The sequence below is a fragment of the Anolis carolinensis genome, chromosome 5, assembly GCF_035594765.1.
Source record: "Anolis carolinensis isolate JA03-04 chromosome 5, rAnoCar3.1.pri, whole genome shotgun sequence".
NCBI lineage: Eukaryota > Metazoa > Chordata > Lepidosauria > Squamata > Dactyloidae > Anolis > Anolis carolinensis.
The window spans coordinates 101199008-101220727 of NC_085845.1; the positions used below are offsets into that span (position 1 = coordinate 101199008).

A 21720-nucleotide genomic window follows, 5' to 3' on the forward strand; every position below is an offset into this window, starting at 1 on the left:
TCTTGCTCCCGAGTTGACCTCTTAGTTGCTCTACTCTATGTCAACTCATCATCCTCTAGCATCTCCTCTTCCTCACTAGAGAATCCCTCAAACGTTTCATCCTCAGAAGGAGCCTTAAGTATTTCACAAATCCGTTTTACCTGCTGTTCCTCATCAGACACCTGTTCCCTATTGCCCCTTTTCCTCCTACTAGCAGTAGTACCGAACTGCCTTTTGGTCCAACTACAACACTGACACTGTCAGAGTAATTTACGCAGCGCAGCAGTAGTTGGATGGAGTCAGTGGAATGGAGAACAACGAGACATCAGAGACAATGGTAAAACTGAGTTGTTGTATGTCTTTCGGGCTGTGTGGCCATGTTCCAGAAGTATTCTCTCCTGACGTTTCACCCACATCTATGGCAGGCATCCTCAGAGGTTGTGAGGTATGGATAAATTAAGTAAGGAAAGCAAAGAATATATATCTGTGTATAGTCCAAGGTGTGGCAAGAGTTCTTTGTCACTGGGAGCCAGCATTAATGGTAAAACTATATACAAGTTTTACTGAAAGCGGTAATAAAGACAAACAGACTTGAAGACAATGGACACAGGACTTGACTTCTCAACAGACAGCAGAACAGAACAGAACTGATGCAATCAGTAATGCATACACACTTGTGTCTGGACACTCCCCAGCTCCAGCCACACATCAAAGTCATCACAGCTTCTTAGCAATTAACTCTTTCCAGACTATAGTACACTCTGGATGATGCAATCAGTATGCAATACATGCAAGACACAAATTCCATTTAAACACTACCAATACACAAATCCCACATTAACAGACACTCCATCAGTTCTGGACAGATGTTGTTTTTTCCTTAACGAAAGGAACCACATTATCTGCTTTGAATTGTATTAGATGAGTCTACTCTACCATATGATCCAGTTCAAAGCAGTTGATCGGAATTTTATATGGCAGTGTAGAAAGGACCTCAATTTTTGGACATTGCAAAATACAGTATTTCTGAGATATAACTTTGCAAAATAGCTGTACAGTTCTGGCACGTGTTTGTAATACATCGGACAATGGTCAATTTGTGGGATTTAGTAGGAACTCTGATTTGAGGCACATGATTTAGTTACAAGGGCATTGCATAATATTAACTTTTGTTGTGAAATGGATTACTCTGGCACAGGTTTGGAGCAAATCAGGCAGTGTTGAGTGTGGGAAGTCCCTTCCACACAGCTGAATAAAATCCCACATTAACTGCTTTGAACTGGAATATATGTCAGTGATGACTCAGTGCTCTTCTACAAAGCCCTATATCCCAGAATATCAAGGCAGAAAATCTCACAATATCTGCTTTGAACTGGGTTATCTGAGTCCACATTCAGTCCACCCGTGATATTCTGGGATATATGTCAGTGTAGAAGGGCCCTCTATCTCAGCAGCTCACCTTGTAAGTAGGAAGAAGCAGGAGGGAAGAGGAAATGATATGAGAGAGAGGAAGGCAGCTGGAATAGATGGGTCAGTTGATAGGACTGCAACAGTGAAGTCCGATCTTACAAATATTGATCAAGAAAAATCATATAATATTTAATTGGATAAATGCAAGAATAACGAGAAATTCCTTTGTCCTCTTATATCTGCCATGATGCAGGCCCAAATGAATTCTGTTGTTTAGTTACCTTTTGCATGCAACAAACACATCCATCATTGTAAGCTGCTGCTAAGTCTCTTTATAGTTACACCTGCTTCTCCCCTCCCCAGTTGCTATAGTGACTTCACACTGGAAGCTCTTGAGACAAGATCCCAAATGATGAAGAGCATACGATCTTCCTCAACATCTCGTCTTGTCAGACCCATTTTGCTCAGCTTCTTGTAGATTGTGTGTGGACTCTTTTTTTCTTTTTACTTACACAAAAGATCACCTAAAAGTTGGGAATAGTCTTCTATAGGATTTTCATAGCTAATAGGTTTTCCTGGATTCCTGGCTGGATCAGCAACTAGAAACTAGGCGACATTGGTCTCTGTGTACTGCGTATTTGTTATTTTGCAAGGACAGATTGGAAACCCGAACCTAAATATTTTTATATTGTCAGAGATGGATGCAGAGAATTTGCATAGACTGCCTGTGAGTATATCATGAAAATGATAAAATGAGGACATGCTGCAGTATATCCAAGACTTATAGATAAATTGTATAGTTCTGTACTTATAGAATAACAATTCTGCTATAGACAGATATATAATAACATTTAAGGAGATGTTTATGAATTTCCTTGATTTATATAAATAATTTTGCATTCCTAGTCATGGTAAGGGATAGTAATTATTATAGAGCCCTGATGGTCTACACTACCATATAAAATCCAGATTATCTGCTTTGAACTTGATCATATGACAGTGTAGACCAGGGGTCCCCAAACTAAGGCCCAGGGGCTGGATGCGGCCCTCCAAGGTCATTTACCTGGCCCCCGCCCTCAGTTTTATAATATAATATGTTTGTATTAGTTTTAATAATGTATTGTATATACATATAATATTGATAATATTATGTTATACAATATAATACTAATAATAATACCATATAATAATATTAATTATATGTTATATATTACAAAACATATAATAGTATAGTGGTATAGTTCAATATAGAATTATATAATGCTAATATTGTGCTATGCTAATAATATAATATATTGTATTTACATATAGCTGCTCTGAGTCCCCTTCAGGGTGAGAAGGGTAGGATATAAATGTAGTAAATAAATGCAGTAAATAAATAATTAATTTTAGACTTAGGCTCGGCAAAAGTCTGAAATGACTTGAAGTCACACAACAACAACAACAATCCTAATTAACCTGACTATTTCATTGGCCAGTAGCAGGCCCACACTTTCCATTGAAATCCTGATAGGTTTATGTTGGTTAAAATTGTTTTCATTTTTAAATATTGTATTGTTCTTTCGTTGTTGTTGTTTCACTACAAATAAGACATGTGCAGTATGCATAGGAATTTGTATTTTTTTTTTCAAATGATAATTGGGCCCCTCAACAGTCTGAAGGATTGTGGACTGGCCCTCTGCTTCAAAAGTTTAAGGACCCCAGGTGTAGACTCATATAATCATGTTCAAAACAGATAATGTGATTATCTGCTTTTATATGGCCCCTTATACACTGCCATATAATCCACATTATGAAAGTGGATAATCCACATTTTCTGCTTTGAACTGGATTATATGAGTCTGCACTGTCATATAATCCAGTTCAAAGCAGATATGGATTTTATATGGCAGTGTAGAAGGGGCCTTAGACTGGATCTACAGTGCCCTATATTCCAGGATGTGATCCCAGATTATCTGGCAGTGTAGACTCATATAATCCAGTTCAAAGCAGATAATCTGGGATCACATCCTGGAATATAGGGCAACGTATATCCAGCCTTAATTTGCAGCCATAAGGGTTATCATGAGGAAATTTCTTGCTTTCTATAACAAATGGCTATTATGCATCAAGGCAGAGTAAGATGTGAATGATATGTAATCATCATTGCGTATCACTACAATAGATGTTGCACATTTAAATAAGTTTCATTTTAGTGCTAATAATCTAGCATAATAATAGCTGTTCAAACATAGAGATAGATTCCTGCTCCTGTTGGGTCTATGGATCGTAATAAAATTGTTGTTGTTGATTCCTGCCCCAAAAAATTGCAATGGGTTGCAACAAAGGAATCTTAAAAACACATAGCAATCCTATTGACACTTAATTGAGAGAAAGCCATATTAAATACATTAGGAATTATTTTGAGTAAATGTGGACAAAAGACAGCTGTATCACCTGCATGTTCTTTGAAGGAATCGTTTTACCATACATATGTTTATATTGTGACACATTAAGGCCTGGAAATATTTTAGCCAAAATATCAAAGCTAAAACTGTGTAATGTACAGGCGATCTTTTCATCCCTTTTCCCTGTTGTAGGACACGGCTCTACAAGGGCCAGAAAAATAGTACAGGTCAATAACTGGCTCAGAAAATGGTGTCAGGAGGAGCATTTTGGCTTCCTCAACCATGGCCTACTCTTCCAGAAGGATGACATACTGGCAAGTGATGGGATACATCTCACACAAGTAGGAAAACACTTTTTTGCACACAGACTCACAAACTCATCAGGCGCACTTTAAACTAGATCCACTGGGGGAGGGGAACAACAGCCTTGCGAACAGTATTTTACCCATGACCACAGGGAACCACCAAAAGGCTAAACAGAGGGCTGCACGAACACAGCAAGGACCAGGTACTGAGAGGACAACAATCCCAAATAAACAGCTCAGAGGAAGATCACAGGGGCTTACATGTCTTTACACTAATGCACAGAGCATGGAGAATAAGTAAGACGAACTCCAACTTTTAGCACAACATCACACTTATGATGTCATAGGCATCACTGAAACCTGGTGGGATGACTCCTATCACTGGAATGTAGCCATTGAGGGCTATAACCTCTTTCACAGAAATAGAACAAAGGGCAGAGGAGGGGGAGTAGCTTTATATGTCAAAAGCAGAAGAAATGCAAGACTGCAATCCGGGAAACCAGCTTGAAAACATCTGGATAAGAATCAAGGGAACTGGGACTCAAAAAGATCTTCTTGTGGATGTCTACTACAGACCTCAGAACCAGGATGAAGGACTTGATGAAGCCTTCTGTTAACAGTTGACCAAAGAGGCACAAAGAAGAGATATAGTAGTCATGGGCGATTTCAACTATTTCAATATCTGTGGAACACCAACTCAGCCAAGAGTACAAAGTCCAACAAATTCCTCACTTGCCTTGCAGACAATTTTATGATCCAGAAGGTAGAAGAGGCAACGAGGGGATAGGCTATTCTTGATCTCATTTTAACAAATGTGGAAGACCTGATCAATGCAGTCAAAGTGGTCAGATCCTTAGGGGCAAGTCACCATGTGCTCCTGCAGTTTGTCATACAAAGGAAGGCTGAAACTAAGACAAGTCAAACACGCATTCTGGACTTTAAGAGAGCTGACTTCCAAAAAATGAAGTTAAATATTAAAATACATTCAAAACTACACTTAAAAACTACATCCCTCTAAAGTTTATTGTAATTATGCCTTGTACCAAAAATGTCTACTTTCTCTGTCTTAATGTGTTACCCTGTATACGACTTATAGCTTGTCAACAAATTCTTGTAGCTTTTATTTTTATAAATGTAAAAAAATATGAAAGTATATCACTTTCATTCCATGGTACTCAATGTCAGTGGCCCATAAGTCTGGGTCTAATTTAATGTGGCCCATACATACTGTCAAAAGATCTGATTATTTCAGACGTCTGATAGCTTTGTTAAGAACCTGGAGTATAACTGTTAGGGGTATATTATGATCTTCCATTTCAAATTCTTATTTATACCACTGTTTCCCAAAGGCTTTATGGGAAAAGCAAAAGGGTGGAAATGACTTGAATGCCTGCTTGTGAGTGCTTGGAAACATTTGATAGCATTGACTAGACATTGACTTGATCTAGTAAAAGTTCTTATGTGGGACAGTAGGAGTTGCTTTCTTTTTCAGCACAAGGCTTCATTCTGTATCATCTTAGAATATTTGCCTAAGTTGCTTTCATTACTACACTTGTTCTGTGCTTATAGAATTGCCCTGTACAATACTACTTAATCTTAACCTCATTTGCCACATTCAGGCATTTACAACATGCATACGTTGTACATGCCATCTCTCTCCTTTGACTTATGGGGACAGGAAATTACTGAGCCCTTCTGTTCACTTTGTCTCAGGATATTTTTTCTAATATGTATCTCCCAACATTCTTCCAGGTTATCAACAATTATATGGATGGAGCGCAAGTTGGAGCCACTGAAAGAACTGTACCAGGAATGATGCATTTCCGAGACAGCAAAAGAAAAGTGGATTACGTTTTAGCTTACCACTACCGAAAACGAATCTCACACGTTGGGGATGGTTCCCCAGGCCTCTTACACAGACCTCCGTCTTTGGCTATCATTTCTAATGGGGAAACAGCCAAAACACAACCTGAACAACAACAGCAACGTAACCCAAATGTCCCCTGTCCAGATAGTGAAATTGTTGATTTGGGTCCACTGGATGTATTGGAGGAAACAAAGTGGGAACAAAGGAACCAGTTTGAGTCTAACCTGGTGGAAGCTGGACTGGAGATAGAAAAAGATGTGGAGGTAAGAGATCAAGGCATCTCTATAGGTCATGTTGGGTTCTGTCTAATAAGCAATGATCTCATTTAATAATGAGGGAAAGTGCATACATTCAAAGATTCTTGCATGATGTGCCACCATTGAAGTAACTACTTAAGTACTCCATAGCCATGCAAAATCACCCCCCGCCCCAAAAAAAAGTGTTGGTATCCTTTTGTCCCATATGGCATTCACACAGAGCACAATGCTCATCGTCTGTTAGGTACACTCACTCAATAACAATAATGTAGGGAGAAACAAGGTGTGGGTTATCTCAACTGTACAGTTTTAGTAACAAGAGAGGACAGCCTGAAGATTGGGGGAGAAGGATCGGGGAGGTTACATATATTGTTTTCCTCCCATCCTTATGCCAGGAGGACAACCTGAGGATGACCCGGGCCCTGCCCCACTCCCTCCTGGCCCTGCCCTCTCACAGGCCCTCTCCCTTCCAGGCCCATTGCACCCAGTGCATGTTCAGCCATCCTCCCTCCCAGCCCAACCCTCTTGTTCAGGCCCCCAATGCATCCCCAAGGCAAAAGTGTTTCTCCATGCCTGTACCAGAGCATAAGAGCAGTCAAAGAGTACTGTCCTTCACTAGAGGTCTTTAAACAGATGTTGGATGGTCATCTTTCAGGGCTATTTTTATTATGTACTAGCTTGGAGACCTGTCAGTGCCCAGGTCATTTGAGAATGGTATTATTTGTCTTTCAATGTTATGTATTCTGTTTGGAGTGGGTGAACTACAATTCCCAGAATTGTGGGTCAATCCTCCCCAAACCCAGTATGAAAAGTTGGCAATTTTGAGGCCTGTGTACCAAGTGTAGTCCAGATCTGTCATTGGCTGGTCATCGCCTGGGTGGAGTACTCTCTGGATGGGGGTGAATGACTACAACTCCCAGAGTCCCGGGATAATTGCCCCAAAACATCTGTCAGTATCCACAGCAGGCAATGTTCCATCTGTGTGCCAAGTTTGGTCCAGATCCGTCATTGGCTGGGTTCAGTGGTCTTTGGATGCAGGTGAACTTCAACTCCCAAAATAAAGGCCCATTCCCAAAAACACCTGCAGTATGTTCAGTTGGTCATGAGGATTCTCTGTGCGAAGTGTGGTCCTGGTCCATTGTCGGTGGGGTTCACTGTTTCTCTGGATGTAGGTGAACTATAACTCCCTTTCCCCCAAACTTGTCCAATATGTTCTATTGGTTATGGGGGCTCTGTGTGCCAAGTTTGTTCCTGGTATATCATCGGTGGGGTTCAGAATGCTCATTCATTGCAGGTGAACTATAAATCCCAGTAGTTACGACTTCCAAATGTCCAGGGTAATTGTCCTCCAAACCCCCCAGTATTGAAATTGGGCATATCAGATATGCATGGCAAGTTTAGTCCAGACCCATCATTGTTTGGGTTCATAGTGTTCTGGGTGTAGGTGAACTATAACTCCTCTAAATTCCCCAATAGGAGTCACAGTGCTCTGACTTGGTTCAGGGTGAACTACAACTTCCACCATGTGGCGTCAATCCCCCAAACTCCTCCAGTAAATGTAGTTGGAGCTTAGTGTTGCTCTGTTTGTTATGCAGAGAGATTTGAAAGGAAAGGGCAGTAGGCGGGGTCATGCAAACTCCACAGAAATTGAGAACCCTAGGATGCCTGTCTGTGAGGAAGGGCAGTAGGCGGGGTCATGCAAATTTCACAGCAATGGAGAACCCTGGGGTGCCTGCCTGTGGTGGAAAAAAAAGCAAAATCTAGGATGAAATGGTCCCCAAATGAAAGCATTCCTTGGGTGGTAGGCCATAGTACTTGGGAAGGACATTGGCAGGGTTTGGCCTACATGTTCATGGTGCTCGCTGTAACCGCAATGTCAGTGCAAAGGAGTGACTTGCTGGTTTCTCTCGAGTGGGAAATGTAGCCTGTTTGTGGAGGCCGGAGGCTGTCTGTGTGAGCGGATAGCTGTGCCACATACACACATATGGGTTTTCACTTTTATTATGGATTTAGATTTAGATTTAGATAGATTAGATACTTGCATGCCAGAAGTTTGAATCCAATAGCCCTTGTGGTCCCTTCCAACTCTGATTCCAGATGAGAAAATATCTGGAAATTAAATATGAAGAGACTTAGGCAGGTGGGTAAGTTTAGCTTGGAAAATATATGTAACCCATATTTATGCTGCTCAGAGACTAGAAGACAAACCAATGTATCCATATTAGAAGAAAATATTAGAAAAAAAGACATTTCACTCAAACATAGGAAAGGTCTTTGCTGTAAGAAGTGTTTAAACGTGGGGACAATGGTGCTGTCCATCTCTGTGGGGACAAGGGTGCTGTCCATCTCTGGAAGTCGTTGTCACCATAAGCTCCCAGGTACTGACACAGAGCACATGGCCAAAAGGGAGGACAAGATGCTGGAAGGGCATATGAACCGGCCATAAAGATCAATTGCGCTGATGTGTGGCAATGGGGACTCTGGTATCAGAGGTTTTGAGTGATTTATGACCATGTAGGTAAAGCCCTATATATATGGACTGTACTATGAGTCTCCTGTATTCTGGACAATAAAGATGTATTGCATCTTCAGGCCCTGTATGTATCCTTTCAAGAGAAGACTAAATCCATAGCAACACACCTGAAGCAAAGGACCCTTACAGTCTTTAAACATAGTTTGCATGGTCATATTTTATGGAGACTTTGTGTATTTCTGCATGGCCTGGAGTGGACTTGATGGTCCCTATGGTCCCTTCCACCTCTACAATTTCATGAAATGGAATAGGGATGGTTGAGTAGCATACCCTATGAAGATGTTAAAATGTGTGGAAGAGATGAACTGCAGGAAAATGAATACTATACACCTTCCTTACATGACACTGATTTGTTTCATAATAATTAGAAAAAAATAGGACTTTAACCCCCTTTCAACTGAATATTGCTACCTTACATTTTTCAGAAAAAAAGCCAAGGACTGAGTTTTGTCCGGATACATGCACCATGGAATGTACTTAGCCGGGAAGCAGAGTTTCTTAAAATAAAAATGCCCACTAAAAAGGTAAGAAAGACTAAAATCCACCCCCACCCCCCACCCCCAAAAAACTTGTTAAATTTTTTGATTTGGAAGGTGATTGTTTCTGATCTCTGTATCTATCTGGGAGAACTGTAATTGGAAAGAAGCAGCTTGGGAGCCAGAGAGATAGATTGAGAAAGGTTCCCATACCCCTTCTCTGTGCTTTAGATATATTCTTTTTTATTTGGGAGTTGGCAAAACCAATGTTTTCACAGAACAGGTTACTATTATGCTGATTTGACCATTCTCCTTTCTTGTGATTCTCATTTCAATTAATGTGTCCTTATCAGGAATTTGAAAAATTGAAAGTGTTATTTCCTGTTTAATTGTGCGGTACGGTAGAGTCTCACTTATCCAACATTCTGGATTATCCAACGCATTTTTGTAGTCAATGTTTTCAATACATTGTGATATTTTGGTGCTAAATTCGTAAATACAGTAATTACTACATAGTATTACTGCGTACTGAACTACTTTTTCTGTCAAATTTGTTGTTGAACATGATGTTTTGGTGCTTAATTTGTAAAATCATAACCTAATTTGATGTTTAATAGGCTTTTCCTTAATCCCTCCTTATTATCCAACATATTCACTTATCCAACGTTCTGCCGGCCCGTTTATGTTGGATAAGTGAGACTCTACTGTACTTACTTTGAAATTAATTGTTAAACTTCATTTTTGTGGCTGCCGCAAACTATGTTGAATTGGTTGAGACTCTGTGAGATATTCATTGAAAAACTACAGCACAATGTGCTGTAGGATGTCCCGCAAAAACAAAGGTTTTGCAGTTTAATTAATCTTTTCCATGTTTTTATAGTAGAACCAATTAGGAAATGACATGTATAACCCAGGAACAAAAAATCGTGTTACATAGTGTAATCAATGTTCTTTGTGGTTTGGTTTCAAGCAATGTTGGGCCACTCAGAGCTGTAAACCTAGTAGAAATAAATGACAATGGGCCCCTGGTATCCACTGGTATTTCATTCCAGGAAACACCTCCTTCCCTGTGGAGACCTAAATGATCAAATTCCACTATATATAGTTGTGGATATGGAAGTCCAACTGTATTTGGAATTAGAATTTTATCCTAGGTTTGGAGACCTGGGGCTGAAAATATGAAAATAAGTAAAATTCAGCGTATGAACTCTTTATTGGATTTTTGGTTGTATGTATATGAAATGTAAATCAAGTGTTTCTGCTGTTTTGCAAGTGTGTGTTTCAGCAATGAAACAGTTAACAGCAGGCCAGTTTGACTGACAGCCTGCTGTGACCTATGAGACATGATTTCCGGCCTTGGAAGTCTGATCTCTGTATCAGACTTCCTTCGGACTAAGGAATGTGTTTTCTTATCTCTGTTGAGCTGTGTGTGCAGAGCCAAGAGGCAAAGGGAAAATGCCAGCTTCTAGCAATGGACTTTGCTATTATGTAAATATATCTTTGTAAATATTAAATAAGTATTTGAACTTCAGACTGCAGATGTCTGTGAGTCTGTACTGCTACTCAGAACGAGAGCAGCAGTCTGACATTGAAGAGGAATTGGTGAAGGGCAGAAGTTCACCAATTCATCAGGGTGCTGGTCCGGAGCATGATTGATCGATGGTGTTTGAAGAAACCCACCCATCACGCACCCTGACCCCTAGCTCATCTTGACACTCTTCCCATTTCATCCAATTTATGCTAGAACTTAGGAAACAGAATTGGAAACGCAAATGCATAAAGGGCGAATGCTGGTAGAGTCTGGGAGTGCATCTATACAGGGCATTTACCATGGAGCTGGGCTCGAGTGGTGGCATGCTGAATTGGTCCCAAGGGTGGCTACTAGGCTTGCTCAAATAATTCGTTTTCCCCGTTAACCGTTATTAATTCGTTATTTTCGTTTGTTTTGAAGCAATTTTGAAGCATTGGTTGTCCACACGTCTGGATATCGCGATTTCGAATCGCGAGAGGCCGTTTTTCGTTATGTCGTCGTTTTTTTCGTTAGGAAAAAAAAGCTTTTGCAAATCACCCAAACTCCCACCATTCAGGCCCTTTCCTTTTGCCCCTCAGCAAAAGGGGCATCACGGGCTCAGCCAATGGGAGGGGGCGAGGGGGAAGGAGGCCGAGGAGGAGGAGGAAGACAGAGGGGGGAAATGGCCGCCGCCGCCGCCTCGCCTCAGCTCAGGCCTGGTGTCTCTCTGTGAGGCGGGAAGGCGGCGGATGGAGCCGGGAATGGAGAGACCGAGAGAGACAGAGAGGGGCCCGGCGGTGAGGTTTTGACGTCTGTGTGAAGCTAGGCAAGTGGGGTTTATATATCTGTGGAAGGTCCAGGGTGGGAGAAAGAACTCTTGTCTGTGGGAGGCAAGTGTGAATGTTGCAATTGGTCACCTTGATTAGCATTGAATAGCCTTGCAGCTTCAAAGCCTGGCTGCTTCCTACCTGGGGGAATCCTTTGTTGGGAGGTATTAGCTGGCCCTGATTGTTTCCTGTCTGGAATTCCCATTTTCTGGGTGTTGTTCTTTTACTGTCCTGATTTTAGCTTTTCTGTAGCTAAAAATGCATATAAAATTGATTCTATAGGGAGGATAAATGATTGGATTTCAACTCCTACAGCTTAGCTTTCTCTGCCAATAATGGTACCATATCAAACTAAACCTCCCAAGATTCTGTAGCAGTGAGCCATCTTGGATATTGTAAGGGATTTATTATTATGATTATGATTATTATTATTATTATTATTATTATTAGACCTTGCTCCCAGGAAGGTGCCTTCGCTGTGGCTCCCAACTTATCTATCTATCTACCTTTCCACATATTCTCCACATTGTGTGTATGTGTATGTATATTATATATACATGAGCCCCGATGGCGAAGTGTGTTAAAGCACTGAGCTGCTGAACTTGCAGACCGAAAGGTCCCAGGTTCAAATCCCGGGAGCAGAGTGAGTGCCCGCTGTTAGCTCCAGCTTCTGCCAACCTAGCAGCTTGAAAACATGCCAATGTGAGTAGACCAATAGGTACCGCTCTGGCGGGAAGGTAATGGCACTCCATGTAGTCATGCCGGCCACATGACCTTGGAGGTGTCTATGGACAACACTGGCTCTTGGGCTTAGAAATGGAGATGAGCACCAACCCCCAGAGTCAGACATGACTGAACTTAACGTCAAGGGATACCTTTACCTTTACCTATATATACACACACACACACACACACACACACATTATGCAGGGACTATATACACAGTATATATCACACACACACCAATTTAACAAAGTTTCAGCCACAAAAACAAAGTTTCTGAAGTAGAACAATGACTTTCACAGTAAAGACAACCCAATTTAACAGGAAATAAGACTTTCAAACCAGGAACAGATTTCTGCAATTATTAAAAAATGGTTTATTTTAAAAGCTATGAAAATTCGCCAAAAATCAGAGGATAAGGGAAACGTTCCAAATTTTGGTGAGCTATCAGTGTTAAATGTGTTCTACCACTGTACCAAGTTGGAAGAAGATCACTCAAAAAATGAGGGTGGGAGAGTCCTGTAAAGTCCTCTCCCTCTGTGCTGTTTTTGGGAATTGCGCATGCGCGTCCGCCATTAACGAATTAATTTAGAAAATAATGAATTTTCGTTAATTTTGAATTTTTTGGGGGGCCAAATTCGGAAATACCATCAGAAACGAAAAGCTGCCCCCCTCTAGTTTTGAAACGAGTTTAGAATCAAATTTTTCGTGGATCGATCAAGCCTAGTGGCTACACTGCCCACCTCTATCCAACTGTAGTGGGTTCAGCTCTGCTGGATGGCCACCTTTACCAGTATGATGTTGTCATCATTGTAGCTGAGGCAGGAGCGGCCCTAGGTTTTTTTTAGTATGTAAGCAAACCAAGGGCCGTGCCCCCCCCCCAACTTACCGGCGGCGGCGGTGACCATTGGGTCGCTCGCCGCGGAACAAGGAAGTACTTGGTATTCTCGTGATATTTCGTGAGATCTTGCAAAATCTTGCGAGAATACCAAGTACTTCCTTGTTACGTGGCGAGCGACCCAATGGTTGCCGCCGCCGCTGCCACTGCTGCTGCCGCCTCCACTTCGAGTGCACCCAGCAAGGGCTGCGCCCGAAGCGGTGGTTTCATGGGCCTCTATAAAGAACCGGGCCAGAACTGAGGCCACAAGGCTCCAACAGCCTCTTGCCATTCCTGGGTGCTGTTACTGATGTAAGCAACTGTGCCCACACAACTTGGAAAAGGCACATTCCCTCCAAGTTGTGTTGGTGCCTTTGCTATAGCAATGATGACATTATACAGATAAGTGCCACTGTGTTTTCTCTGTGCCACAAAGCATGGGGAAAGTGGGGTGATGGCACTGGCCCATGTGAACATAGGGACCAGCCTCAAATCATAGCCTCCCCACACTGTTCACACTATTCTGGAGATTTGGGGCACAACCATGTTAAGTGCCAATGCCTCACGTTGATGGTGAGATGGCCCTTACATCATATAAATCTCACAAAGCTGATGCTCACCCACTTGGAGGGTATAGTGCCTTTTGTTGCCTTTGGTTGCATTTTGTGATGCATATGCACGTCGGAAAGTTGGATAATAATTTGCTCTTGCTTTGATCTGAGGATGGAGTCTATGTAGTGTGATCATATTACTAGTTTGCTTCTTTTTACCCAGATTCTAGAAATTCTACCTGGCCTTGATCTGAAACATTAATTGGGAAACAAAGTAAATGTTAGCCTTTCTGGAAGCAAAACACAAAGATGTAATGTTTTCAGAGAAACAAGCCTGTTATGATTCTACTGCTAATGTTTAGCCAGTTAGTGAAGACTCCCAGAGAGGGTTTTAAGTCAGCCCAGAAAGATATGAATCTCACTTCACTGGACTACAGTAGACCCTTCAATTAAAATTGTACCAAATTTCAATTTGTTTGTCTATACTCAAGTTGGGGGCCCCTGGTGGCAGAGTGTGTTAAAGCGCTGAGCTGCTGAACTTGCGGACCAAAAGGTCCCAGGTTCAAATCCTGGAAGCAGAATGAGCGCCCGTTGTTAGCCCCAGCTCCTGCCTACCTAGCAGTTCGAAAACATGCAAATGTGGGTAGATCAATAGGTACCACTCCAGCAGGAATGTAACAGCGCTTCATGCAGTCATGACCTTGGGGGGTCTACGGACAACGCCAGCTCTTCGGCTTAGAAATGAAGATGAGCACCAACCCCCGGAGTCGGTCACGACTGGACTTAACGTCAGGGGAAACCTTTACCTTTACCTTTTATACTCAAGTTGAAGAAGAGTCTTCTTTTTGTGGACTATTGAGACCTTTGACATTCCAAGTGATACACTTTAGTTCCATATTTATTTATTTATTAAAAAAAGGCCTGCACCCTTATTGGCAGCAATAAGGGTTCAAAATTAAAATAGGCGAAACTTCTTCAGGCCGTAGATGGGTTTTTTGCACTTCATTTTCCAAAAAATGATATAATTAATGAATAAACTATTGTGCAAATAAACCATATTATAAAAAGGGGACATTTCATTAATATTAATTAATTAGACTTATTATGTAAAATTTTTATTTATTATGAAATCACATTAGTATAGACTAAAACTTTGCTAATTAACTACATAAAACAGTAAGAAAACTTGAAAATACATTTAAGCTTGTATCGCTGATAATGCTATCAATTTCTATTTTTAATAATCACCATTAGAAAATACATACCCGGACAATGTTGTGTATAAAAGATAGTTATTAATAAATGGTTGCTTTGAGTAAGTTACACTCTGTCAGCCTTGAGTCACATACTCTGCCTTAAAGAAAGGTGCAGATAATTTTTTTCTTTTGTCAGAACTATTGGCTGACATAGCAATAAAACCATTTCTATTCAATTGTCTTTTATACATGTTTCAATCAGCAAGCCTGTAAGGCACAGGCTTAATCTGATAGTCCCTCTACATATACAGGAAAGCATCATGCTATTTGAGTCACATTTTCAAGCACTCATTCACAGTCTTTATGAATAAACATAACTGCAAGTGAGATGTAACTGTGAAGACCATTTGACCAGATTAATATCTGCATATGTGGAAGTGAAATAAAGTTGTGTTCTTGCCCCCATTCTGTACGACATGGTGAAGTCAATTTCAGAAAGCAATTCTCATTGGCAGGGAGAACAATATCTGATTTACTGTATCATTATCATGTGTAATTCTAAGATGGTTTCTAAGAGCCCTGGATGGTCATTGTAACACTGAACAGCTTGCAGTTAATTATGACAAGTAATGTAAACATCACAGGCAGATCAATGGATACCAACTGAACACATTAAACTTTATAAATATTTAGGTGTTATTTTCCAGTCCACTGGTTCCTGGAAAGCCCAAATGTCTTATGTCAAAGCAAATGCACAGCAGAGTTACAATTCACGTATCTCATTTTTTATGGTAAAGGAGGCCAGCATGTATCCTCAGCAGCCAAAGTTTTTAATGCTAAGATTTTTCCACAAATGTTATATGGCACATAAGTGTGTGCATTTAGCAGCAGGTGGGTTGTGTTGTCAAAGGCTTTCATGGCCGGGATCACGGGGTTGTTGTATGTCTTTCGGGCTGTGTGGCCATGTTCCAGAAGTATTCTCTCCTGACGTTTCACCCACATCTATGGCAGGCATCCTCTGAGGTTGTGAGGCATGGAAAGGAAAAAATATATATCTGTGGAGAGTCCAGGGTCTGACAAGAGTCTTTTGTCAGTTGGAAGCTAGCATTAATGTTTCAGTTAATCACCCTAATTAGCATTGGAAAGGTTTGTCTCTTGCCTGGAAGGCATCCTTTGTTCAATCATTAGCCGTCCTTGGGGCTCCTCTGTCCTCAGAGTGTTGCTTCCCATCTACTGTTTTGATTTTAGAGTTTTTTTAATACTACTAGCCAGATTTTGTTCATTTTAATGGTTTCCTCCTTTCTGTTGAAGTTGTCCACATGCTTGTGGATTTCAATGGCTTCTCTGTGTAGTCTGACATGATAGTTGTTGGAGTGGTCCAGCATTTCTGTGTTCTCAAATAATATACTGTGTCCAGGTTGGTTCATCAAGTGCTCTGCTATGGCTGATTTCTCTGGTTGAATTAGTTTGCAGTGCCTTTCATGTTCTTTGACTCATGTTTGGGCGCTGCGTTTGGTGGTCCCTATGTAGACTTGTCCACAGCTGCATGGTATCCGGTAGACTCCTGCAGAGGAGAGAGGATCCCTCTTGTCCTTCGCTGACCGTAGCATTTGTTGGATTTTCTTTGTGGGTCTGTAGATAGTTTGTAGGTTGTACTTCTTCATCAGTTTACCTATGCGGTCAGTGGTTCCCTTGATGTATGGTAAGAACACCCTTCCTCTGGGTGGATCTTTGTCTTGACTCTCATGGCTTGTTCTTGGCCTCACAGCTCTTCTGATGTCTGTGGTGGAGTCTCCATTGGCCTGTAGAGCCCAGTTTAGGTGGTTTAGTTCACCTTGGAGGAGGTGAGGTTCGCAGATTCTTTGTGCACCGTCTGTCAGGGCTTTGATTGTGCTTCTTTTTTGACTTGGGTGATGGTTGGAGTTTTTATGAAGGTATCTATCTGTGTGTGTAGGTTTTCTGTAAACTGTGTGGCCCAATTGTTGATTGGGTTTGCAGATGACCAGAACATCTAGAAATGGCAGTTTTCCTTCCTTTTCTTTTTCCATGGTGAATCGGATGTTTGGATGGATGCTGTTAAGGTGGCCCAGGAACTTGCTGAGTTCTTCCTCTCCATAGCTCCAAATTGTGAAGGTGTCATCTACGTATCTGAACCAAACAGTTGGCTTTTTTGGTGCTGTTTCTAGGGCTTGTTTTTCAAAGTGTTCCATATAGAAATTTGCTACTACTGGGCTGAGAGGGCTCCCCATGGCCACACCATCTTTCTGTTCATAGAATCCATTGTCCCACTGAAAGTAGCTAGTGGTGAGGCAATGGTGAAACAGGGCTGTGATGTCTTCTGGGAAGTTTTGTTTGATTAGCAGGTGGGTTCTTCTTCCTGCAGAGTCCCTAAGTAATGTAATCATCCCAAAATACAGGAAAGTGTTCGCCCTTAGCTAAATTCAACGTGCTCACTTGTGAAATACTGGAGGAAATATATAACAGACCATCTAGTGAATGCCCGTGTCCTTGTGTGGCTGAGGTGATAGAAACTATGGGACCTGTTTTATTGTACTGCTCTTTCTATTGAGTTCTTCGGCAACACTTTATTAACTCAATTTTATGAAGTATACCAGAGAGAGCTGATAGGTTTTATATTGATTATCTTTTGGCTGAACAGTGTCTTAAAATTAAAAGTGGCTAGTTTTTGTGTTGCAGAAATAGCTTGCCAGCGCACCATGTCATCACAATCTTAAAAGATTATCAGCTTTCCTCGCTGCTATTCAGTTGTACAATTGCTTAATTCTGTGTTTTGACTCTCACACTCATTTTTGTTTCCTGGCTTTTTTGAAGGTTGTATTTTGATGTCTCAACTTGTGTTTCACTTATCTTTTGCTGGCTGTTTGTTTTGATGCTGGTCATTGATCACAATACAATTTGCTTTTGGATACAGTATATACTCGAGTATAAGCCAACCCGAATATAAGCCGAGGCACCTAATTTTACCACAAAAAAACTGGAAAAACATTGACTCCAGTATAAGCCGAGGGTGGTGAATTTCAGAAATAAAAATAGATACCAATAAAATTACATTAATGGAGGCACCAGTAGGTTAAATGTTTTTGAATATTTACATAAAGCTCAAATTTAAAATAAGACTGTCCAACTCTGATCCAATCATTATTCTCATCTTCTTCAATGTAAATGCCTTTATGTATCCTTTTAATAATAATAGAGTAAAATAATACATGTAATAATAATAATAATAATAATAATAATAATAATAATAATAATAATAATAAAGGAAAATAATGCATGTAAGAATAAATAGAGTAAAATAATAAATGCAATAATAATAATAATAATAAGATCAGAGTGAAATAATAAATGTAATAGTAGCAACAATAATAGAGAAAAATAATTAATGTAATAATACCAATATAATAGAGAAAAATAATAAATGTACCATATATTCTCGAGTATAAGCTGACCCAAATATAAGCCAACCAGGACCCTCACCCGAGTATAAGCTGAGGGGGGCTTTTTCAGTCTTAAAAAAAATGGCTGAAAAACAAGGCTTATACTCGGGTATATACAGTATTTACTGCCATGCAGAGAGAAGGCATTAGAGCGAGAACCTTGGATGCTGTTTTTCTTTTGGTTTATCTATGCAAGAAAGTTGTGCTTTTGAGAGGTCACCTTAATGTATGCTCATTTTAATTCTCCAGACATATAAAATAAAAGAAGATGGAGGAATTCTCAAGAAGATGTCTGAAATCTGGGACCAATTTACAAAACCTTTACAGCCCAAAGTGCCACGGAGAAACAATACAAGGATGAAGAATTTATCCTACCCCTTTTCCAGAGAAAAAATGTATTTGTAAGTACCTAACAAAGTTTGCCATGTTTCTATTGGGACATGTCTATTCAATACAGTTAGAAGATAGCTTTTCAGTGCAGTGTTTATATGATGCACACTGTGAATGTGTGCAGCAACGCACATTGAGGACTTTAAATCAGGATAAGTTAAGCTGGGGGATACTCTGGAATAGAGCCCATAATGTGTATCAGCATGCCTAAGGACCTCATCACATTAGTAATATTTAGCATCCTATAATGCTTGCAGCTCTCTGGGAGGACGTAGCCCTGCCGGATGTTCTCATTGAAAAGAATCAGGCTAGTTGGGGGGAAGCCGGGCTACAACACTTCCCACCATGGGATGAGTAAATGGAAGATGCGGGTGATGTGGGGCGTGGAATGATGGGTTCCCCCACTCCACACCAGATTTGCCATGATGTATCCTGATCCCCCCCCCCCCCCCTGCTATCGCCTGTAAATTGGGCTTCAATGTGATGAGGTCCTAAGTATAACCCACATTGCAGGGCAAAACCAATTATGGAATGGGAGCTCTGGTAATCCACACATGTGCATTGCAGTGAGGGAGTGGGGGAGGTGAAATAAAAAACTTCCATGTCCATGAAGCTGCAGATACAGCAGATCCTGAAATGAGTTTGAGACCAACCTTTGTGGTATAAATAATAATAATAATAATAATAATAATAATAATAATAATAAGAAGAAGAAGAAGAAGACCTGGCTCTGGCTCACAAATGGGACACTGAAGAAAGAGACAGAAGGCCTGATCCTTGCAGCCCAGGAGCAAGTCATCAGAACAATGCAATTAAGGTCAAGGTCGATAAATCAGTTGATGACCCAAAATGCAGACTCTGCAAGGAAACCGACGAAACCATTGATCATATACTCAGCTGCTGTAAGAAAATCGCACAGACAGACTACAAACAGAGGCACAACTATGTGGCCCAAATGATTCATTGGAACTTATGCCTCAAGTACCACCTCCCTGCAGTAAAGAACTGGTGGGATCACAAACCTGCAAAAGTATTGGAAAATGAGCACGCAAAGATACTGTGGGACTTCCGAATCCAGACTGACAAAGTTCTGGAACACAACACACCAGACATCACAGTTGTGGAAAAGAAAAAGGTTTGGATCATTGATGTCGCCATCCTAGGTGACCGTCGCATTGACGAAAAACAACAGGAAAAACTCAGCCTCTATCAGGACCTCAAGAGTGAACTTCAAAGACTCTGGCAGAAACCAGTGCAGGTGGTCCCGGTGGTGATGGGCACATTGGGTGCCATGCCAAAAGATCTCAGCTGGCATTTGGAAACAATAGGCATTGACAAAATTACGATCTGCCAACTGCATAAGGCCACCCTACTGGGATCAGCGCGCATCATCCGAAAATACATCACACAGCCCTAGACACTTGGGAAGTGTTCGACTTGTGATTTTGTGATACGAAATCCAGCATATCTATCTTGTTTGCTGTGTCATAACAACAACAACAAAAACTTTACTTGTATTCTGCCCTATCTCCCAGAGGGGACCCAGGGTGGATTCCAACATACAATGGCAAACATTCAATGTCTCCATAAAACAAACAAATACTGACATAAAGTCCCAGAGAAACCCCACGTATGCAAATAACATTAAAAACCTAACATCAAATTAAAACCTAACATCAGTAAATTAAATCTAACATCAATAAATTAAACTGGACCTAGTCAAACAAAATAATATGATAGCATAAAATCTAAGTAAACATCCACATTAATTTACAACAGCCAACTAGAGTTCACAAAACAGTGTGGGTTGATTGTGTAGTCAAACGATATAAACACCATCCAGGCCTTGAAACGGTTCCTTCTTGACTAGTTCCACAGAAAACTAAATGATCAATGTAAATATTCCCCAGAAATATAAATTAATGAGGAATGCTGTGATGGTTTAGCAACATGAATGCCAAGCCACCAAGACCTGTTTCTCAAATAGCAGTGATAGATCCAACAGCTCTCTCAACCTACAAATCTGTATTTTAGGAGTGGAATCTGCTGGGAGAAACTGAACAGCATTTAACTGAGCAGATGAAATATAAAGACTGGACTGAGACTCAGTTTATGAGCAATTTTCCTGATCATTATCCTAGCCAAGCACTGATTTACAACCTCAACTGTCTTACCTGTATTAGATTTTAAAAAGAAGACAGTCATCTGTGTATTGTGATATCATCATCCACATATGCAGATAGCCCCAATGATTTCGTGTAGATGTTAAAAGCATAAACTCACTATAAAATATTCCAAGAGAAATTACAAAACACAATTGCAAAAAGCAGAGAATTAATTCCATAACACCACATTCTGGAACTAGTCATGTACATAGGAGCAGAACCAGTGCAGTACAATGCCCACCAAATTCTAAATTAAGTTTGTCTTTCCAACGGAATACTATGGCTTTGGTGTTCATAAAAACCACTGGATGATCCAGTAGAAAGAAGCACACTTTGCACAGGCAGGCCACCATAAGTCAGGAATTACTTGAAGGAAAACAACAACAGCAACAACAACAGCAGCAGCAATAACACTCCAAGAGGCTACAAATCTGATTGGATTAATGGGGGGATAAGAAGACCATTTAAGCCTTTCTTCTGCAGTTGCTGACATATCTAAAATTGCCTTCCTCTAATGTGGAGGATGTGTATCTTTTCAGCTGCAAGCAGAAGAGCAGCTGGAGAAGATTTTTATTTTGCAGAGATTGGGAAGGAGAAACCAGAGGAGAAAGAATCAAGCCTTCTCTCTTCCTAAACTGTTCTTCCTATCAAACCTGCAGTCTCTTTTGTAAATACTGGGAGACTGTTAACACATATCTGTCTGTCCTTCAGTCTTTAGAGGGGAAAAAACACAAAGGTTAATAGGCCCACTTGGAGTAGTCCTGGCCAGTTGACTATCAAGGAAGTCCTATTAAAATATCTGCAGGGGA

General features: G+C 40.7%; 1 protein-coding gene across 1 annotated transcript in view; it reads left to right on the forward strand.

Annotated features, from left to right (window-relative positions):
- Positions 1-717: 717 nt before the first annotated feature.
- Positions 718-21720, forward strand: part of ano2 (anoctamin 2) — a 173374-nt gene continuing 152371 nt past the window's right edge. The window contains exons 1-4 of the mRNA XM_062981994.1: positions 718-2116; positions 5834-6211; positions 9164-9262; positions 18606-18757. Of these exons, the coding sequence (XP_062838064.1) occupies positions 2087-2116; positions 5834-6211; positions 9164-9262; positions 18606-18757 (659 nt within the window). The 5' untranslated portion in view covers positions 718-2086. The remainder of the gene's footprint in view (positions 2117-5833; positions 6212-9163; positions 9263-18605; positions 18758-21720) is intronic.